Source organism: Natrix helvetica (genome assembly GCF_964273705.1).
Source record: "Natrix helvetica genome assembly, chromosome: 16".
Classification (NCBI taxonomy): Eukaryota; Metazoa; Chordata; class Lepidosauria; order Squamata; family Natricidae; genus Natrix; species Natrix helvetica.
Genome location: NC_138563.1, coordinates 443747 through 460754, shown reverse-complemented (window position 1 = coordinate 460754; position 17008 = coordinate 443747). Strand labels below are relative to the sequence as shown.

The following is a 17008-nucleotide window of genomic DNA, read 5'->3' as shown; positions in this document are numbered from 1 at the left end:
CGCCAAAGGCTCGTCTTCACGGCTGGCAAACGGGTTTTGGTTCTCTGCTCGCCGCCCCACCCCTCAAAAATTGGGGGGGGATTTGCTCCCAATAGTGGATAAATCCAGCTTTGCACCCCTTGCTTTCAACTCCAAATACTTGGGCAAGGGTCTCTGTGCGTCCCTCTTCTCCGAATCTGCATTCTAAAGGCGCTTTCTACTCCGAGGACAGACTCGCTCTCTGGTTTGGCAAGTCAAAAACCTTGGCGTGGCAGTGGCATGACAGTCCCCCGCGGCTGTGGGTGGAGGACCACCAGGGCAGGGGACCCAGAAATGTGGAGGGTCCCTCTAGGAGTAGGAGCAAGAAGAGGGGCTCCGTGACCCCTTCCCCGAGGTGGCTGTGCCTCTGCTGCGCGCAACGGTTTTGTCGATCAGTTATTGAAAGGCGTTGCGTCCATTGATCAGCTGGCTGTCCGGAGGGCAAAGGACATGGGGCAGAGGATGCCACCCGGAGTGGGCTGCCAACCTCAGAGGGAAAACAGGCGATTTCTTGCCTCTGCACACAGACTCGCATTTTAGAGGGTGCCGGATCCCCTGTGCGCCGGCCGTCCTGCTCCGTCCACATCCCCGAGAGGGCCGCGGGCACAGAGAGGGAGGGGCCGTTTGGGAAGGAGGAGCCTGGAGTCAGCCCCGCCCCCCGAAGGTTGAAAACCCCTCCAAGAATGGAGCGGCTGCGGCGTTCACACCTGCTGCGCAGACGGGAAGGGGAGCCGGGCAGAGGCAGATGCCCTGAGCGTCCCCCGCGACCAGGCACTTTCCGAGGGAGGCGCAGATGAGACCGGCCGCTTCTCCGGCTCCGACATGCAGGCCGGGGGGAGAAGCCCGCTCCGCGCCTCGGCCGGACTTCTGCTGTGCCTGAGCTGGCTGTGCCTGTCGCCCGGTGCGCCCTCGCCCTGCCTGGAAGAGTGCCGCTGCTACCTGAGCACGCTGCTCTGCCAGGAGCCGCGCGACATCCACTCCCTGGCGCAGCTGCGCAGCCTGGAGAACTTCACCGAAATGTGAGTGTCGGGGGGAACCGGCAGGTGGAGCGGAGGGCGGGAAGGCGTCCCAGTCCCCGTCTTACGGCGAGGCAGCGGGAGCGGCGGGTCTCCCCAAAAGAAGAGCGCAGCGCACGGGAAGTGACAGCCGGCGCAGCCTCAGCTGACCCGGAATCGGGTCTCGCTCTTGTTCTGCTGCCCCTCTCGCTCCTCCAAAAGTGGCGCGGACCCTCCCTCTCCCCCCCAGCTGTTTCTCCCCCCTTGGCGGGGATTACCTCGAGGTCATCAACCCTGAAAACCTCGGCGCGGTCGACCCCCAGACAAAGGCAGGGGGCTTTCCAAAGGGGGTTCGCAGGGAAGCCCAATCCAGAGCGTGGGCAGCGTTTCCGGAGCTCCCCTTGGTGCCAACCTCGATAACCGCTGAGCAAACTTTGATAAGGGTTGCAACAGTCGGAAAAGGCTTTTGTTTTGCCATGGAACCTGGAGAGGGAGAGAGAAAGGAAGAAGGGAAAAGAGAAAGAAAGATGTGGAAAAGAGAGAGAGAGAGAGAGAGGCAGAAAGAGGGCGAAAAAGAGGCAGAAAGAAAGAGGTGAAAAAGAGAGAGAGAGAGAGAGAGAGAGAGAGAGAGAGAGAGAGGCAAAAAGAGAAAAGGAGACAAAAAGAAAGGAGGGGGAAAAGAGAGAGAGAGTGTGTGAGTGAGAAAAACAGAGAAAGAAAGAGAAAGAAAGAAGGGACTGAGATGCAAATAGCCACATAAATCCGCCTTCTACTGCCAAATAGTGACCAAGTCCCAAGAGCTCCCAAAAGTGAAAACTGCTCTTTAATATTCCCGATCAATCAAGAACGGAGCATATCACGTAACTGAGAAGCTGTGCTTTTATTCTGTGGCTCAGCAAGAGGCCAGGATTCGGGGTTTGGGTGGACTTTAGCTGGGGGCAGCAAAGTGGCTGGATAGGGGTGTTGAGCCATGGGCCTCGGGGCCCCCGACCGAGCCCGAGAGAAGACCATGGACTGATGCCACCCTGTCCCAGGGGCCCTTCTTGATTTCCCCATCAGGGCCTGGAGCGAGGCAGCCCCTCCTCCACCCCGCCCTGGTCCCCTGGCCACCAGCCATCTTCCCTGCAAGGGAGGCCACCTCATCTCCAGGAAGGGGAGCCTCACTTAGCCTGCCTGGCTCCCCCACCCCACCCCAGGAGCGTGAAGCTTCCTTAGGCTGCATTAGCAGCTTCCTGGAAGACCCAGCCCATGCCAGTGCCACGAGAGAAGGTGCCCCCAACCCCATTGGGCCACTGTTGGGCACAGAGGGTAGAAAGCCGGGTTGGTGGCAAGACCCCCAAAGTCAGAGGTGGGGATTCAGGCCAGACCCAAGGGTAATTGGCCATAGAAACGGAAACAGCCTCTAGCCTGGGAAAGGTGCCACCGAAATGCTGCTCTGACTGGGGAGCTTTCCCCCCCAAAGAACAGAACATTTGGGTCCTGCTGATGAGACCGCCACTGAGTAAGGGGGAGGCACATGGAAGTCTTACCACCTGGCAGAAGCCCTACCCCCTTCCCTTTTCTCAGTGAAGGGTGGGGAAGAGGTTTGACTTTAAGGACTCCTCTTTATATCCACTGCAGCACCAAAAATGCCAGTTTCTTTTTCCCATCAGCTTTTGAGAGGTGTTTGGCACACGCTGGCATCACTTTGGCAGTCAAGAGGCCCCAATTCACACTCCTGCGCCTGCCACGGGTGGCATCCCACACCCCCGTGCCCGCAATGCAGCGGAGTCCGTCACTTGGCACTACTTTAACCCCGCGTCTCTTCTGGTCCTCCCCCAACGTACACGCCCTTCCCTCCTCCTGCTTGCTGGCACCCCCCTTCCTGCACGGTTCTTTATTCTTTTACAGACCTTGCCCCTCCTCCTTAGGATCCCTTTTGACACTTTTGCTGTTCATAACTTGCAAGTTGTAGAGGGCAGACCTTCCACACGGACGGAATTGCTCACTTAGCAGCCTGGACGGATCGTTTGTAAGCGGCAGAAACCTGAATTGTACCTACCGTCACTTTCACAGGCAAAGAGGCCTGGACGGAGACATGGTTGAAAGGAGGAAAATCAATACTTTGAATCGCGGGATCTAAACCCATTAGACAGCCCGTAAATATTTCAAAATAGGGCAGTCAGCCGCATTCATTACATTTTTCCGTTCATTTGATGCGAAGAACGAATTAAAGGCGCCGGGGGGGGGGCAGCCAAAGCTGTCAACAGATTAATTGTATTAATTCTTGGAAGACAATGAGCTCTTCGAGGTCAGTCACCTAAAAGGACCCCGGCAGTTTTTAAGGGCTGCTTTGTCTGGCCTGAGATTCAGTCCGCCGGCCCAGTTTAACTCGGTTATTTGCAATAAGGCCGAAGAAGCCTTGTTGGATCGGGAGTTTATTTCCACTCAAGCTAACCTTGGTTGCTTTCTAGAGGCGGAAGGAGCTTTTTGTAGGAATGGGTGTGTGTACGCGTGTGTGTGTACGTGTGAACTGTATTTTGTGGATGAAGGGGCACCATCCTGCCCGGTCCTGAAGCTCCCCCTCGCCTGCAGGTTTCTGCTAATAGCTCTTCTCCATCCTCTGAGCCGCTTAAGTGGCCAGAAGGAATTCTCCATTCTGCCAAGGCTGTTTTCCCCAACATCAGAGGGACCCATCAATTATGCCCAGTGGCAGGAAGGATGAGAGGAGTTCCCGGAAAAGCTGTGGCGAGGTGGGGAGGGAGATGCCACAGGGAGCCAGCCCTTGGGCCGAGCATAACAAGCCCCACTGAAGGGCATTGACCCACACGCGGCTCCTGGAATTTGAACAGCCGTTTGCGCTTTCACTCGGCAATCCTAGGAAAGGCCTTGTGGGTTCACATCTGGGTCAAAAATGGAGGGTCAAAAACAGGGCCCATCATGGAGTTTTGCTGATATTCCACCTGCGATAAATGAAGTAAACAATTATATTTGCAACTTAAGATATCTGTTTGTCATCTTCCCATTCAGATCTCAGGTTTTATATTCCGTATTTTTGCCCTGGGGTTCCTTTTTATTGAAATACAACATGAATGCGCCATACTAAACAAATAAAAATAAATACATTACACCTAAGGGTGAGAGAGAGGACTGGAGCTGGGCAGGACAGCGGCCACTCCGGCACTCTCAGAGCCAGAAGGGGCCTGCTGTTTCTGAATGGGGGGGGGCTGTTCTTTTTCAGAGTTGTGGAAAACCAGGCTGGGCTGATCAACCTGACCGGGGGGGACCTGAGAAACCCCCGGGAGCTGAAGAACCTGTGAGTTTTGGAGGGCAGGGAGGCTTGGGCAGCTCAAAGGGGGGGGGGGCACAGTGGGGATGGGGGTGGCAGAGGGGCTCTTCCTGGGTGGAGAAGGTGGGTCTTTGCCCCTCCCTCCCTCCCTCTGAAGACCTCATCATTCCTTCCTTGCAGGACGATTGCAAAGACCAACTTGAAGTTCATTGCTCCAGATGCATTCAAGGCCAGCCCAAACCTGACCCACGTGTGAGTGTCTTGGGAAGGGGGCCCTTCTGGCTGGGGGTGTGTGCGGGGGGGGGCTTTCTGCAGAGAGGGTCATTGAGGCGAAGGGATGTTCCTTAGCAAGGCTCAAAGCCAGGCTGGGGGATTTTGGGAGTTGGAGTCCACCCGTCTCAACTCTGGCTTAAACGATGACTGATCTTCCTGGGGAAGAGGGAGAGCTGGGCTGGGCTCCATCCGAGAAGCCCCGGGGGTCTCTCTCCCTGGCCTCCCCACCACAGGTCGATTCTCCCCCCCCTTGCCCCTCCCCCTTTGTTCATTAACAGCTTGCCTGGAACTCGATTAATCATTGTTAGGGTTAATGTCCCTCTGCAACCCACAGAAATCGATGGATCCCTGCTTAGCACAGCTCTGGCTGCCCTCTCGCTGCGCGGGAAAGCCAAGCGTGGAGAGGCTGGTGTGGGGCCAGGCAGCACCAAGGCCAGAGGCAGCCGGATGGGTCAGCTCCAAAGGGCTAACACCAGGGCTTCCCTTCCTGGGATGTCCGGCCAGGTCCTGGCCTCCCTCGGTCCAGACACCGGGTCACCTCCCTGCGAGGGTGGAGGGGATGCAGGGCAGGGCTGCCTCCATCGGATGGCTCCCCCAAGCCGTTCTGAATCTTGCAAACTTAGCCATGCAATAAACCAAGGGCCTGGCGGAGGCTTCTGGGCCAGTCCCAGCTGGAAAAGGCTGCACCTGCTGAACCTCTGCCTGTAGGGAAAGCAAGCAGGCTGTGGAGAGCAGCAGAGAAGAGACTGAAGGGGAGGACCAGTGTGGGGGCAAGGGAGACACGTCCTTCTGTCTCTCTGTAGGAACCTGGCCTTCAATCAGCTGGAATTCCTCTCCTGGAGGACCTTTTACCATCTCCGCCTTCAGGAGCTGTGAGTGTCTGCATACACGTAGAACAGAGAGAGAGAGAGAGAGAGAAGGAGAAAGAGAAAAAAGAGAGAAGGAGAGAGAGAAAACCTTCCAACACACAAAGTTTGGTCTTGTCCTTGATTTCTGGCAGAGCCCCTTCCCCCATCTTCCAATCTTTAAATTTGACTCAACTGGAGTTGAGATTTCAGAGTTCTTTGAAGAACTCCCATGAAGCCAGATTTATTCCTCCCAACCCCCATGGAGCAAAGTCTCCTGCAAACGATTCCGGCTTTTCGGCTGAGGACCGGCCTGACACGGGTGGGTGGGTGTGGGTGGCCCCCTTCCCCATGGTGGTGCTTTTCCTTCGGCCGAGTGGGCTGCCTTGGACGTCCCCTGCGAGGGTTTCCCCTCCTTGGCCTGGACTCTGATGAACCCAGATGAATCAAAGAGGCCTGGACCGCCGTCTTCTCTCCCGTAATGCAATTTGGAGATCCACTCTGCTTTAAAGCGAGTATTAAAAGATGAGCGTGGATAAATTGGGTTTTCTAGTCAGGCTTGGCCAGTATCTCTCGTCCCTCTTAATGCTACTCTGGAGAGCTGGAGGCATTGGCCAAAAATCTTAAAATAAGGAAATGGGCGTTCTCTGGGCTCTCTCTTCTGGGGGGGGGAGCTGGGGGGGAGGGGTTGCAGCTTCATCAGGCTGAAACTGTGTGTGTCCCCCCTCCCTCCCTCCGGCTTTCCCTGGGCAGGGTCCTTGTGGGAAACCCCCTCCGGTGTGTTTGTGGCCTCCTGTGGCTGCAGTCCTGGCAGCAGAAGAGGCAGCTGGACTGGGCGGGCAACCAATCCTTCCAGTGCTTGCAGGAGGACAGGAGGCTGGTGCCCCTCTTCAACCTCACCCTCTCCGGCTGTGGTAAGGCAGAGCCCCCATCAGTGGGAGACCCCCCCCCCCGGCCGAAATGCAGTGGGTCTGAGCTCCTTCCTGCCTGGATGCAGTCCCAGCCCTCTCCAGACGTCTCCTACCTCCTTGGGCTGCTGCAAGAGACTCCCTCTCCAGCTGGGGTGGGGGGTTGGTGGCTCCCTGAAGCCCCCACTCTGCCCCTCCACCCCTGTGCAGATTTCCCCCAGGTCAGGATCGACTACGACCCCGCCCCGATGGGAGAAGGCGAGAGTGTCAACCTGACATGTCACATCTCCGGACAGCCACAGCCGGTGGCAGACTGGGACTTGCCCAAGGTGTGGGGTGAAGCCCCAATCAAAACCAAGGCAAGTTGTGGGGAGCGCGGCCCTGGGACCGACCTCAAGAATGAGAAATGGGGGGGGGCATTAAATCAGAGGGGACACCTGGTGTGTGATGCCTGTTTCTTCCTCTCCCAGAAGTCAGAGTCAGAGATTGCGCTGCAGATCACCAACATCTCTGCCAGCTACAACCTGCAAAACATCACTTGCCAAGCGGAGAATGAGGCGGGCATGGGGGAAGCCGTGGCCAGGCTGAACGTGACCTGTGAGGGGAAAGGGGGCTGGGGCGGGGGGGGGGCTGGTGGGACGTCCTTTCCAGCTGGCATCCAGCAAAGGGGGCTTAGAAGGAGGTATTAGCCACCTGCTTCTGTTTGGCAGCTGGGAGATATTATTTTTCCTTGCAAGAAGGGAAAAGGTGCCCAGGTGCCCACGCCTGGCAGACTCTGAGCAAACCAGGAAAGAAACAGGGTGGGCTCCCTCCTCCCTGGGTGGAAGAGGGCAGCCTGGGTGTTCAGGATTCTGCCACCCAGCTTGTTGCTGATCCAAACCCAGAGCAGAGCTCTGTGCCCGGTGTCTGAACGGCCGTTTCTGAGCGCCTCCTCTGCTCCGTCCCTCGTCCCTCTTGGGGTCTTGATCTGGCCCGGGGGGGGGGAGCGCCTGGCCCGAACGCTGCCCTCAAGGACTTCAAAGGCCATCCAACTTGGGGTTCCCCTCACAGCCCCCCTCCTTTTCCTCCTCTCTGCAGTCCCCGCCATGATCCGGGCAGTGGGCAAGGCTGTCATGTACTACCGCTGGTGCATCCCCTTCTCGGTGGATGGCAACCCCACGCCCAGCATCCGCTGGCAGCTGGACCACCGGGACCTCCTGGAGACGCAGATCATTTACACCAAGCTCTTCCCGGAGGACGTCCCCACCACGACCATCGTCCACGGCTGCCTGATCCTCGACAAGCCCTCCCACTTCTTCAATGGCAACTACACCCTGCTGGTGGCCAACGCCCTGGGATCGGCCTCCTTCACCACCTACCAGCACTTCATGGACCTCCCGGACGAAAACTTCCATGAGGAAGAGCCTTTCCACGGTACCGGCCTCTGGGGGCCCAGGCTGGCCAGGGGGGGCACAGGGCGCTCTGCAGCCACTGAAGAGGCCGCCCCCTCCCCAAGCACCGGGCAGTGCCAAAGAGGGGGGCAAGGCTAAGGGTGGTGCACAAGGGAGGGAGAAGCCAGGCGGGGCCCCTGCAGTCCCTTTCCCTGGATGGCCTCCCAGGGGGTATAGAGAGCCCTCCGTGGTAGAGGGCAGGCGTCGCTGTTTGTGCATGTGTGTGTGTGTGTGTGTGTGTTTGTGTGCAAGAGAGGAGGAGGAGGAGGGGGATTAGGGAGAAAGAGTGCAATTCAAGGGCCATTCATTTGAGGGAGGGGTGGCCCCTGAGCTGGAAGGTTCACCAACTTCCCCCCTCTTCTCCTTCTCTTTCCTGGATGCTGCTAAGGCTCCCTCACGCCCGGCAGTAAGTGCGGCCCTCTTTCGCCCCTGGAGGGGGAGGCAGGGGGGAGGGCATGCAGAAAATGGGGGGGGGGGTGCTTTCCAGTGGAGAGACCCTCTCTCTCCCCCTCCCTCTCTCTCTGGGGATGAAGGCACCCACAGAGACCCTTTGCATCCCAAAAGGGCAGAGATGGGGGGAAGCGACAGTTATGAGGGCGGCGGGAGGGGGGGGCTACTTGTGGAGGGGGCTGCCTTCCCAGGAACGGCCTGACTCTCTTCTCTCTTTCCTGCCCAGGAGCAGAGGACATGAACGGCACCGAGGGGGGCCCCGTGGAGACCCCAGAGGAGCACCCGGTTGGGGTAAGGGGACAGGAAGGAGCCCCCTCTTGGGGCAGGGGGAGGAGGAGGAGGGACTATCCTCAGGGGGGAGGGGCTGCCGAGGGTGCCACTCTCTCTCTCCCCCCCCACTCGGCAGATCTCGGTGGCCGTGGCCCTGGCCGTCTGCGCCTGCCTCTTCCTGTCCATCATGCTGCTCTTCCTCAACAAGTGTGGTCAGCGCTCCAAATTCAGCCTCCAGCGTAAGTGGGAGGGGGCTTCGGCCTTCCCTGAGCCCCCCACCCTTTCTCTTCCTTGGGCTTCTCCAGGGCACCTTTGGGGTGGCTTCCAAGGGCAGCTGTGGCCATCCTTGCCCTGACCGGCAGAGACCCACCTCGGGGCTGGGGAAGGGGAGGCATCAGGGCGAGGAGGAGCCTCCCCCCCACCTTCATTAGCCTTCCTCTCCTCCTCCTCCTCCTCCCCCCTCCCCCTCCCCCTTCAGGCAGGCATCAGCTGCTAATTCACTGCTGGAATTGATTCAGCCTGTAAATGGGCTTGATCGCCCTGAATCACCCCCTGGGGGGCTGGAAAGGCAGCAAAAGGCTTGGGGGGGGCAGGGGGAGGGAGGCAGCAGCCACTTGTTGTTGTTAGAGTCATCCAGACACCACCACCCCAAACACCCCACCCACACCACCCTCCCCCTCTGCCAGTGCTGCTCCTGCTAAGCTGGCAGGGACCTGGCTGGCGCTGCTTCTGGGGCTGCCAAGCCTCGAATGGGGGCATAAGAAGCTGCTCTCCCAGGCAGGCCGGTTTCTCCCCCCTCCCCATTGACAGGTAGACTTCAGCCGCCTCTGGCTGCTCATGCAGAAGCAAGATTGCCCGGTTGGGTGGAGGGGAGGCCATGGAGACCCCCCTGCCCAGGTCAGCTCAAGAGTCCCTTCTGGTCCTGCCAGGGGAAACATGAGACCCTCCTGGAAGCCCACCGCCCCCTTCTTCCCCAGAGCGGCTCTGGAGCCGTTTCCCCCCACCCACCCCCCGCCAGGCTCCAGCAGCCGTGCCTGACATTGATGAAGAAGCATGGGGGAGGGCCGGGGGGGGGGCACGGACCCTCTCACGGTAATTACTGAGGCTTAAATGCTCTGCTGACGGCTCCCTTGGCACTGCCTGCCTTTCAGGAGGGGGGCACCAGATTGGCGCGGCAAACAAGCCCCTCCTCGCCACCGCAGGCAACAGATGCGCTCCGGCAGGAGCTGATGGCGGCCCCAATCGGCACTGCCTCCTCCCGCCTGCTGGGTCGGGGGGGCTCCCGTGGAGGACCCTCTGGAAAAGGGGGTCTCGGCACCCAACTACCCTGGCCTGGGCCTGAAACTGGCCAGGGAGGGAGGGTGGGAGGGAGACCACCAGGAAATCCCAAACTGTCAGATAGGAAAGTCAAAGATCATGGCAGGACAAGCGGCCTCTGCAAAATTTGCATCCGGACTTTGAAACGCCTTGAAAATTATGGGGCTTATTCTCTCCCCCCCCCACCCCCCCGTAAAGGCTGTTTGTAGCCTCTGCTGGGACGGCTCTTCCCCAGGGAAACTGAAACCCTTCCAGGCAGACTGAGCTTCCCACCCAAACCCTCCCAGCCGCTGCCCTCCCCCTTGAGAGTCTCTGTGGCCATTGGGTGCCCGATCAGCTGACACCCCCCCCCCCAGGCCCATCTAAAGCATCAGTCCTGGCAACCCCCTGGCCTTCTCCGCAGGGTCCGTGGTGCTGGCCCAAGAGGACGACCTGGCCATGTCCCTGCAGTTCATGGACGTGAGCGGCAGCCCCCGCTCTTCCGTGGAGGCCAAACTGGAGGGGCTGAAGAGCAGCTTTGTGGAGAACCCCCAGTACTTCTGCAACACCCGTAAGCCCTCCGGGTGGGGGCGGGGGGAGGCGGGCTGCACTGCCAGGGGGACCGGGGGGGCCCACTTCTCCTCCTGCTCCCCAGCTGGGCTCCCTCACCGGGAGGAGGGCGGCAGACTCTTCCCACCCGTGGCCCAAGAGGGCGCCTGGCAGCCCCTCTGACCTCCCCGTGGACGCTGGGCTTCCTTCCTTCCTCCCGCCAGCCGTCCGTCACATCAAGCGCAGGGAGATCGCGCTGAAGTGGGAGCTGGGCGAGGGGGCTTTCGGGAAGGTCTTCCTGGCCGAGTGCCACAACCTCAGCCCCACCCAGGAGAAGATGCTGGTGGCCGTCAAGGTGAGGATCCCTCCCCTCCTGCCCCCGCCTCTTTCTCTCTCTCTCTCTCTCTCGCCCCTCTGGGTCTGGGGGAGGGGCTGCCTGGAAGGACTGCCGGGCTCTCCCCCAGGGGGGTCCCACAGTCGTTTTGGTTTGGGACCCCAACTCTCATCACTGAGCACCCCTCCCTCCCTCCCTCCCTCCGGAGACCCTGAAAGAAGCCACGGAGAGCGCCCGGCTGGACTTCCAGCGGGAGGCCGAGCTGCTGACCGTCCTGCAGCACGAGCACATCGTCACGTTCTACGGGGTCTGCACCGATGGGGAGCCCCTCATCATGCTCTTCGAGTACATGAAGTACGGGGACCTCAACCGCTTCCTCCGGTGAGTGGGATGCCCAGCAGCCGGTGAGGGGCTGTGGTGCTCTGAGTATCTCTCTCTCCCTCCCTCTCTCCCTCCTTCCTTCTCTCTCTCTCTCTCTCTCTCTCTCTCTCCTTCTCTTTCTTCTTTGGTTGGGTCGGTGTGGCCCACAACTGTCCCACCTTGTTCCTCCTTTCCACCAGCTCCCCCTCCCAGCCCTGCGCCTCTTCTCCCCCCACCCCTTCTCCATTACTGGAGCAGCCTCCCCAGCCTTTCCCTCCCTCCCTCCCTCCCTCCCCCCTGCTAATGCAATCTTCCCTTTGCAATATTGATTAGATTAGATTGTCTGAGAGGCTCAAATTGAAGGGGATTGGCCATCAGCTGGAATAATCGGAGGCTCTTTCGATCGGCCCCCAGGTATTGCCCGTAGGCGAGAGCTGCCAGCCTCCCTTGGACGGGCAGGGAGACGCACAGCTCAGAGGCTTACGGCGATAAGACTTGGCATTAATGGAAGGTGGTGACTGGGGCCTCGCCCGCCTCTGCCAGCCGGGTTTTGTGTCAAGGAGGAAAAACGGAGCTCTGCTTGGGGAAATGGCCCTGGGCTCGCCCTCCTGGGGGGGGAGGGGGTGTCCCGCAGACCCTGGGGCAGAACCAAAGGATGCAGGGGACCGGAAGTGCCCCTCAGCTGACTTCACTGCCCCTCCGTGGCTCCTTGTGATGAAACCTGAAAGAGTTGGGGGTTTCTGCGTCTGCATGACCGTCTCTTGTGGGCACGTGGGGAAAGAAAGACCCCCCTCTCCCTTCCTCGCCCTCACCTGCAACCCTGCCATTCCCAAATCCTCCCCGAGGGGATCCGATTCCGGGTGTAAATTGGCCAAAGCAGAGTAGGAGCCCTGTGGGGGCCAATCCCAGCTGTCCAAAGCCAGGAAGGGGCCGTTGGAGAGGATGGAAGCAGAGGAGGGTCTCACTCCCCCCACTCCCTCCGCCTGGCAGGTCGCATGGGCCTGATGCCAAGATGCTGGACAACAGGAACGGCCAGTCCTTCGGCCAGCTGACCCTCAGTGAAATGCTGCAGATCGCCACGCAGATCGCCTCCGGCATGGTCTATCTCGCCTCCCAGCACTTCGTCCACCGGGACCTGGCCACACGCAACTGCCTGGTGGGACACGGCCTGGTGGTGAAAATCGGGGACTTTGGGATGTCGCGGGACGTTTACAGCACCGACTATTACCGGGTAAGGGTGGGGGGACCCACAGCCTTCGTGGGGGGATTTAGGGCCATCCCCCCTCCCTGACCATGGCCAGACTCCCACCCTCTGCGGCCGATTCAGAGTCTCTGCCTTCCTGTGGACTCTGCCAGTCCTGCTCGGATGCCCCTCTCTCCTGGCTGGCACCTGGCTGGCACCCTTTGCCCATCACGTTGGAACCTCCCCGCTTCTTGGGGGCTTCCTCCTCCGAGCCTGCCCCCCGCCCCCGAGGTGCAAAAGGGGTCCTGGCCCACCGTGCCGAGGCCTCTGGAGCTCATCACATGCTCGGAGGGGCTTTGCCAGGGAAAACTCCCCGGGCATTTGGGGGCTCTGGCTCCGCTACTCCCTCCCAGGCAGGGGGAACCTGGCAGGGCCAGTCCTCCCTCCGTCCCTCCCTCCCTCCCTCTCTTTTTCCCTTTTAGTTTCTCCCCCAGCCTCTATCCATATTTAATGGGGCCTGGGGTGGAAAAACCTATAAGCACTTAGCCAGTGGAAAGACGGGGGGCAGGGAGCTGCTATTTAACGGTTAATTAAAAGGGGGGGAAGGCACGGAGCAAGAAAGCAGATGGAGGCTGGGAAGGAGACAACAGGGGTCCCAGCGAGGAGGAGGAGGAGGACGAGGAGGAGGAGGACGAGGACGAGGAGGAGGACAAGGAGAAGGAGGAGGAGGAGGAGGAGGAGGACGAGGAGGAGGAGGACGAGGAGGAGGAGGAGGAGAAGGAGGAGGCATCTTGGTTAAGTGGACCTGCTGAAAGGCTCCTGGTCCGGAAGGGAGCCCATCATGCCCATCCCCAAGGCTGCCAATGCCCCACAAACACTGAGGGTGCTGAGTGCCCCTCCTGACTGGCATCTTTTCGGCATCCTGCCTGTGCCCTCCATTCTTCCTGGCAAGAAACATGCCCGGTTCAGACCCCTGCTGTGGCACCTGTGGCATCTTGCTGCCATTCCCCATCCCTGGGCTCTGACCCCCTGGCCCCTCTTGCTTGGCCCTCCCAGCCGCTCACCCCTTGCCTCCCCCTCTTCAGGTGGGGGGCCGTACCATGCTCCCCATCCGCTGGATGCCCCCCGAGAGCATCCTGTACCGCAAGTTCACCACCGAGAGCGACATCTGGAGCTTCGGCGTGGTCCTTTGGGAGATCTTCACCTACGGGAAGCAGCCGTGGTACCAGCTCTCCAACACGGAGGTAAAGGGGGGGCTGCGGGTGGGAGATGACGGGGGGGACATATTGCCCCCCCCCCTCTCGCTCCCTATGCTTGTGGACGGCTTTGCAGGGAGGATGCTCTTGGGGGTGGGAGAAGTGAAGGAAGCTGCCCGGACTGCAGGAGGCTCAGCTTATGGGCAGACGACACCCCAGGAGGGAAAGGGGAAGGGCTGGGTGAGTCCCTAGCAAATGGGGAGGAGGGGTCTCTCTTCCCCAGGTGAGCCAATCAGAGGTATAGAGCAGGTTCTGAGCAGTTCTGGAGAACCAGCAGGGGAAATTTTGAGTAGTTCGGAGAACCGGAAAATGCCACCTCTGGCTGGCCCCGCACCCCTCTATTCTCTGCCTCCTGAGTCCCAGCTGATCGGGAGGGAATGGGGATTTTGCAGTATCTTTCCCCTGCCACGCCCACCAAGCCATGGCCACAGAATTTTGAATCCCACCACTGGAGCCAATCCCAGACTTCCCTGCACGGAGGGCGACTTTTAAGTTTCCCCAGATGGGGACCTTCCCGGGAGAGGAGAAACCGAGCAGTAGTCCCCAAGGCAGCCACGCTCACCCCTCTCCCGCTTTGCAGGCCATCGAGTGCATCACGCAGGGCCGGGAGCTGGAGAGGCCCCGCCCGTGCCCCTCGGAGGTCTACGACGTCATGCAGAGCTGCTGGCAACGGGAGCCCCACCAACGGCAGGGCATGAAGGCCATCCACAGCCGCCTGCAGGCCCTGGCCAAGGCCCCCCCGGTGTACCTGGCTATTCTCAGCTAAGGGGGAAGCCCCCCAACGCCTCCACCCATCCACTCATCCATCCATCCATCCAAGCAAGAAACTCAACCCACACAAGACCCCTTTCCTGAACTCCGCCTGCTGCAGGCAGGGCTGGGAAGCAGCCCCCTCCCCACCTTCTGTACATAAAGGCTTGCTTAGGGGAAGAGACCCTGACCCACTGAAAGAAGCACGACCCTGCGGCCTCCATTCGCTGGAGCTCTGCCTCGTTGACGCTGGGCAGCTGCCAGGCAGAGCCAGAAGGGAGGGAGGTGAAGCAGGGAAGCTTCGTCCAGGGTGACGTAAACCTGCTTCTCCACAAGACGATGGGAGTGACTCTCTCCTCCAGGCGCCTCCGGGGGTGTCAGAGTGGCCCCCCAGGAGAAAGGCTGCTGCTTCCACCTTCTTATTTATTGTCCTGAGCTGTAGACCTTCATTGTAATAAATAAACTTTTCCTGGCAGTGGGGAGGGGGATTCAGACAAACCCTCATGCAAAAGGCAACCTGAGATTCAGAAGGGGCTGGCAAAGAATGACAGCCCCCCCCTCCTCCAGGTCGATTGAGACCCCCCCTCCAGGAGCCCCCAGTGAGGCATGATCTCAACCGAAGCTAAGCTGGGATTTTGCATATTGCATCCGAAATAAACTGCTTCCTCCCCCACCCCCCAAAGTGGGCTGAAGCCATAATCATGGTGGCTTGTTGGGCAAAGAACCCCCCCCCGCCCCCCGCCTGCCTTTGTTGCCCTGCTGGCTTTTCACGCCTTGTGAAGCTTTTGACACTTTCTCAGAGGACGAGACGGGGTGTGGCATCGGCCCCCAGCCCCGAGGAGGGATGGCTGTATGAGAAAGTGCCTTTCGAAAGATGAGCATGCAGGACAATCGGTCCCCTTCCCCCTCCTCAGAACAGCCCCCTCCCCCAAAAATGGGCTCCTCCATGTGCCCAAGTCTTAAAGGGGGTCTGGGGGTGAAACACGTTTTTCCAGGCAGAAGGGATTAAGGGATGGCATTTAATTGGATTATGGACCCCCCCTCCCGATAGAGGGATTAGGCTCTGTTGGAGGGGGTCCCTCCATCTTTCTGCCCACCCCTCGTTTCTAATATATCAGCTAGGCTGTAGACTGGGCAGACCCGCTTGTCTCCCCACAACGGGTGGGACTCTGTCCCCAGCAGCCCAGAATGGCCACCAGCCCTGAAAGAAGTTTGTGAGGGGGGGGGACGTCTCGCCCAGGCTGAGCTCTTGGTGTTGGCCGTCTGTGTGAATTGGAGGAAGATTCTGGAAAGACCCTGGGCTGGATGTTGAAATAAAACCTCTCGGATTCATTCATATCTTTGGGAAAGATGCGTCTGGGTTTTTTTTCCCATTCAGAGACCACAGGGCAGGACTGGGGAGCCCCCCCCCAAACCCTCATTGTCTGCCCTGGTTTGTGGGGTGCAGGTGGGCCTTCCTTCGCTTGCTCCAAATGAGGGGGTCCCAGACAAAGCTAGGCCCTTTGGCCATAGGGGGACACACACACCCCGTCTCAGCCTCTTCGCCACAGGAATTCTGCTCTAAAATCCAGAGAGTGACAGATCCATAAGATCCTTTGGAGCCTCTGCCCAGTGTGGGGCTCTGGAAAGATCCTGTCCCCCAGGATGGGGCTCTCCGTCTCTCAACTGCTCTGACTTTCACGATGCCTTTCCCAGCATAATCTTCCCGTAAGGGAAATCTATTTTTCCATCTCTGGAATGAGAGGCCAGAGCTGGAGGCCCTTTCTGAGTGATCTCTCCCAGGGATCTGTCTGGTCTCGAAGCAGGAGGAACCCAGTTCATCTTCCCTTCTTTCTCTGACGCTTCACCCCCCCCCCCAGAAGGTTGGCTTTCCATGGAGTCTGCAGGGTCTCCGACAAAGGAAAGGGGTCCCATCCTCTTCTGTTTTCCCCCCCTTGCCTCCCCACCCCTTAGCGAACCGCCCCCCCCCCTCGTGCAAAGACGCGGAGGGCGCCCCCTCCGGTCCTTCTGCCCACCAGATCCGGGTAGGATCTGTTCGCTCTGATTCAGCTGCCAGCCTCGTCTCTGCCTTTCTCGGCTGATTGGGGGCGACAGGAAGAGTGATTGGCCCCCCGAGAGAAAGAAAATGCACACCTTCATCTAATCAAAAGCCTTATTGAATCCTCGGTAATCACATCTGTGGGGAAATGGGGGCAGCCACTCATGCCCAGCTGGGCTCAGAGCAGCCTCCTGGATGGGTCTAATGGGGCCGAATTGATTTCATCTGAGTGATGAAGAGGGCAGTTTGCTTGTCGCCAAAGGCGAGGAGGGGGAGGGGGGCGAGCGGTGTTTGGTCCAGAGTGCCAGCGGAGCTCCCTTCCCGCTCAGGGGCAGAGTGGGCACCAAGGGCCTGCTGCAGAAGGAGGGGGTGCCCAAACCCACAAGCCGGCTTCTGCCAACCCCAAGAAGAAACTCCTCAGCATGGCACACGATGCCTCCCTCAGATTGTGGGATGAGGCTCGCATCCTTGGGCAAACTTGGCAAGCGGGCAATTGGCACCGGTGGAAGAAGCAGGGCATGGGTGGGTCACAGAGGCTCTGGGATGCTGGGATACTCAGCTGTGGGTCAGAAGGGAGCAAGGACCAGCAGCCCCTGGCTTTCCAGGAGACCAGCTGCGCACTGGGAGGGGTGGGGGTGGGGCGTAACCAGCCAGGGCATCTCCCCAAAGCCCCTGAAAGTGGGCACTGGCTGAGCTGTGGACGGGGGTGAGAAGCTCGACTCAGCCCCTGGGAAGGCTCTTCGCTGTCACTGCCCTGGCAGCCATGCCACCGGCATGAATCTTCC

The 17008-nt window shown here is 59.7% G+C and overlaps 1 protein-coding gene across 1 annotated transcript; it reads left to right on the top strand.

Moving 5' to 3' along the window:
• The first annotated feature begins 702 nt into the window (after nt 1-702).
• Nucleotides 703-15534, top strand: NTRK1 (neurotrophic receptor tyrosine kinase 1). The gene is given in 16 exon segments (XM_081967834.1): nt 703-1037; nt 4234-4308; nt 4462-4533; nt 5358-5426; nt 6153-6313; nt 6518-6672; nt 6787-6904; nt 7385-7720; nt 8414-8478; nt 8594-8696; nt 10178-10324; nt 10527-10657; nt 10845-11017; nt 11987-12227; nt 13265-13423; nt 14016-15534. Coding segments are annotated over 16 exon segments (2388 nt in total). The 5' UTR covers nt 703-840; the 3' UTR covers nt 14202-15534.
• Nucleotides 15535-17008: the final 1474 nt, after the last annotated feature.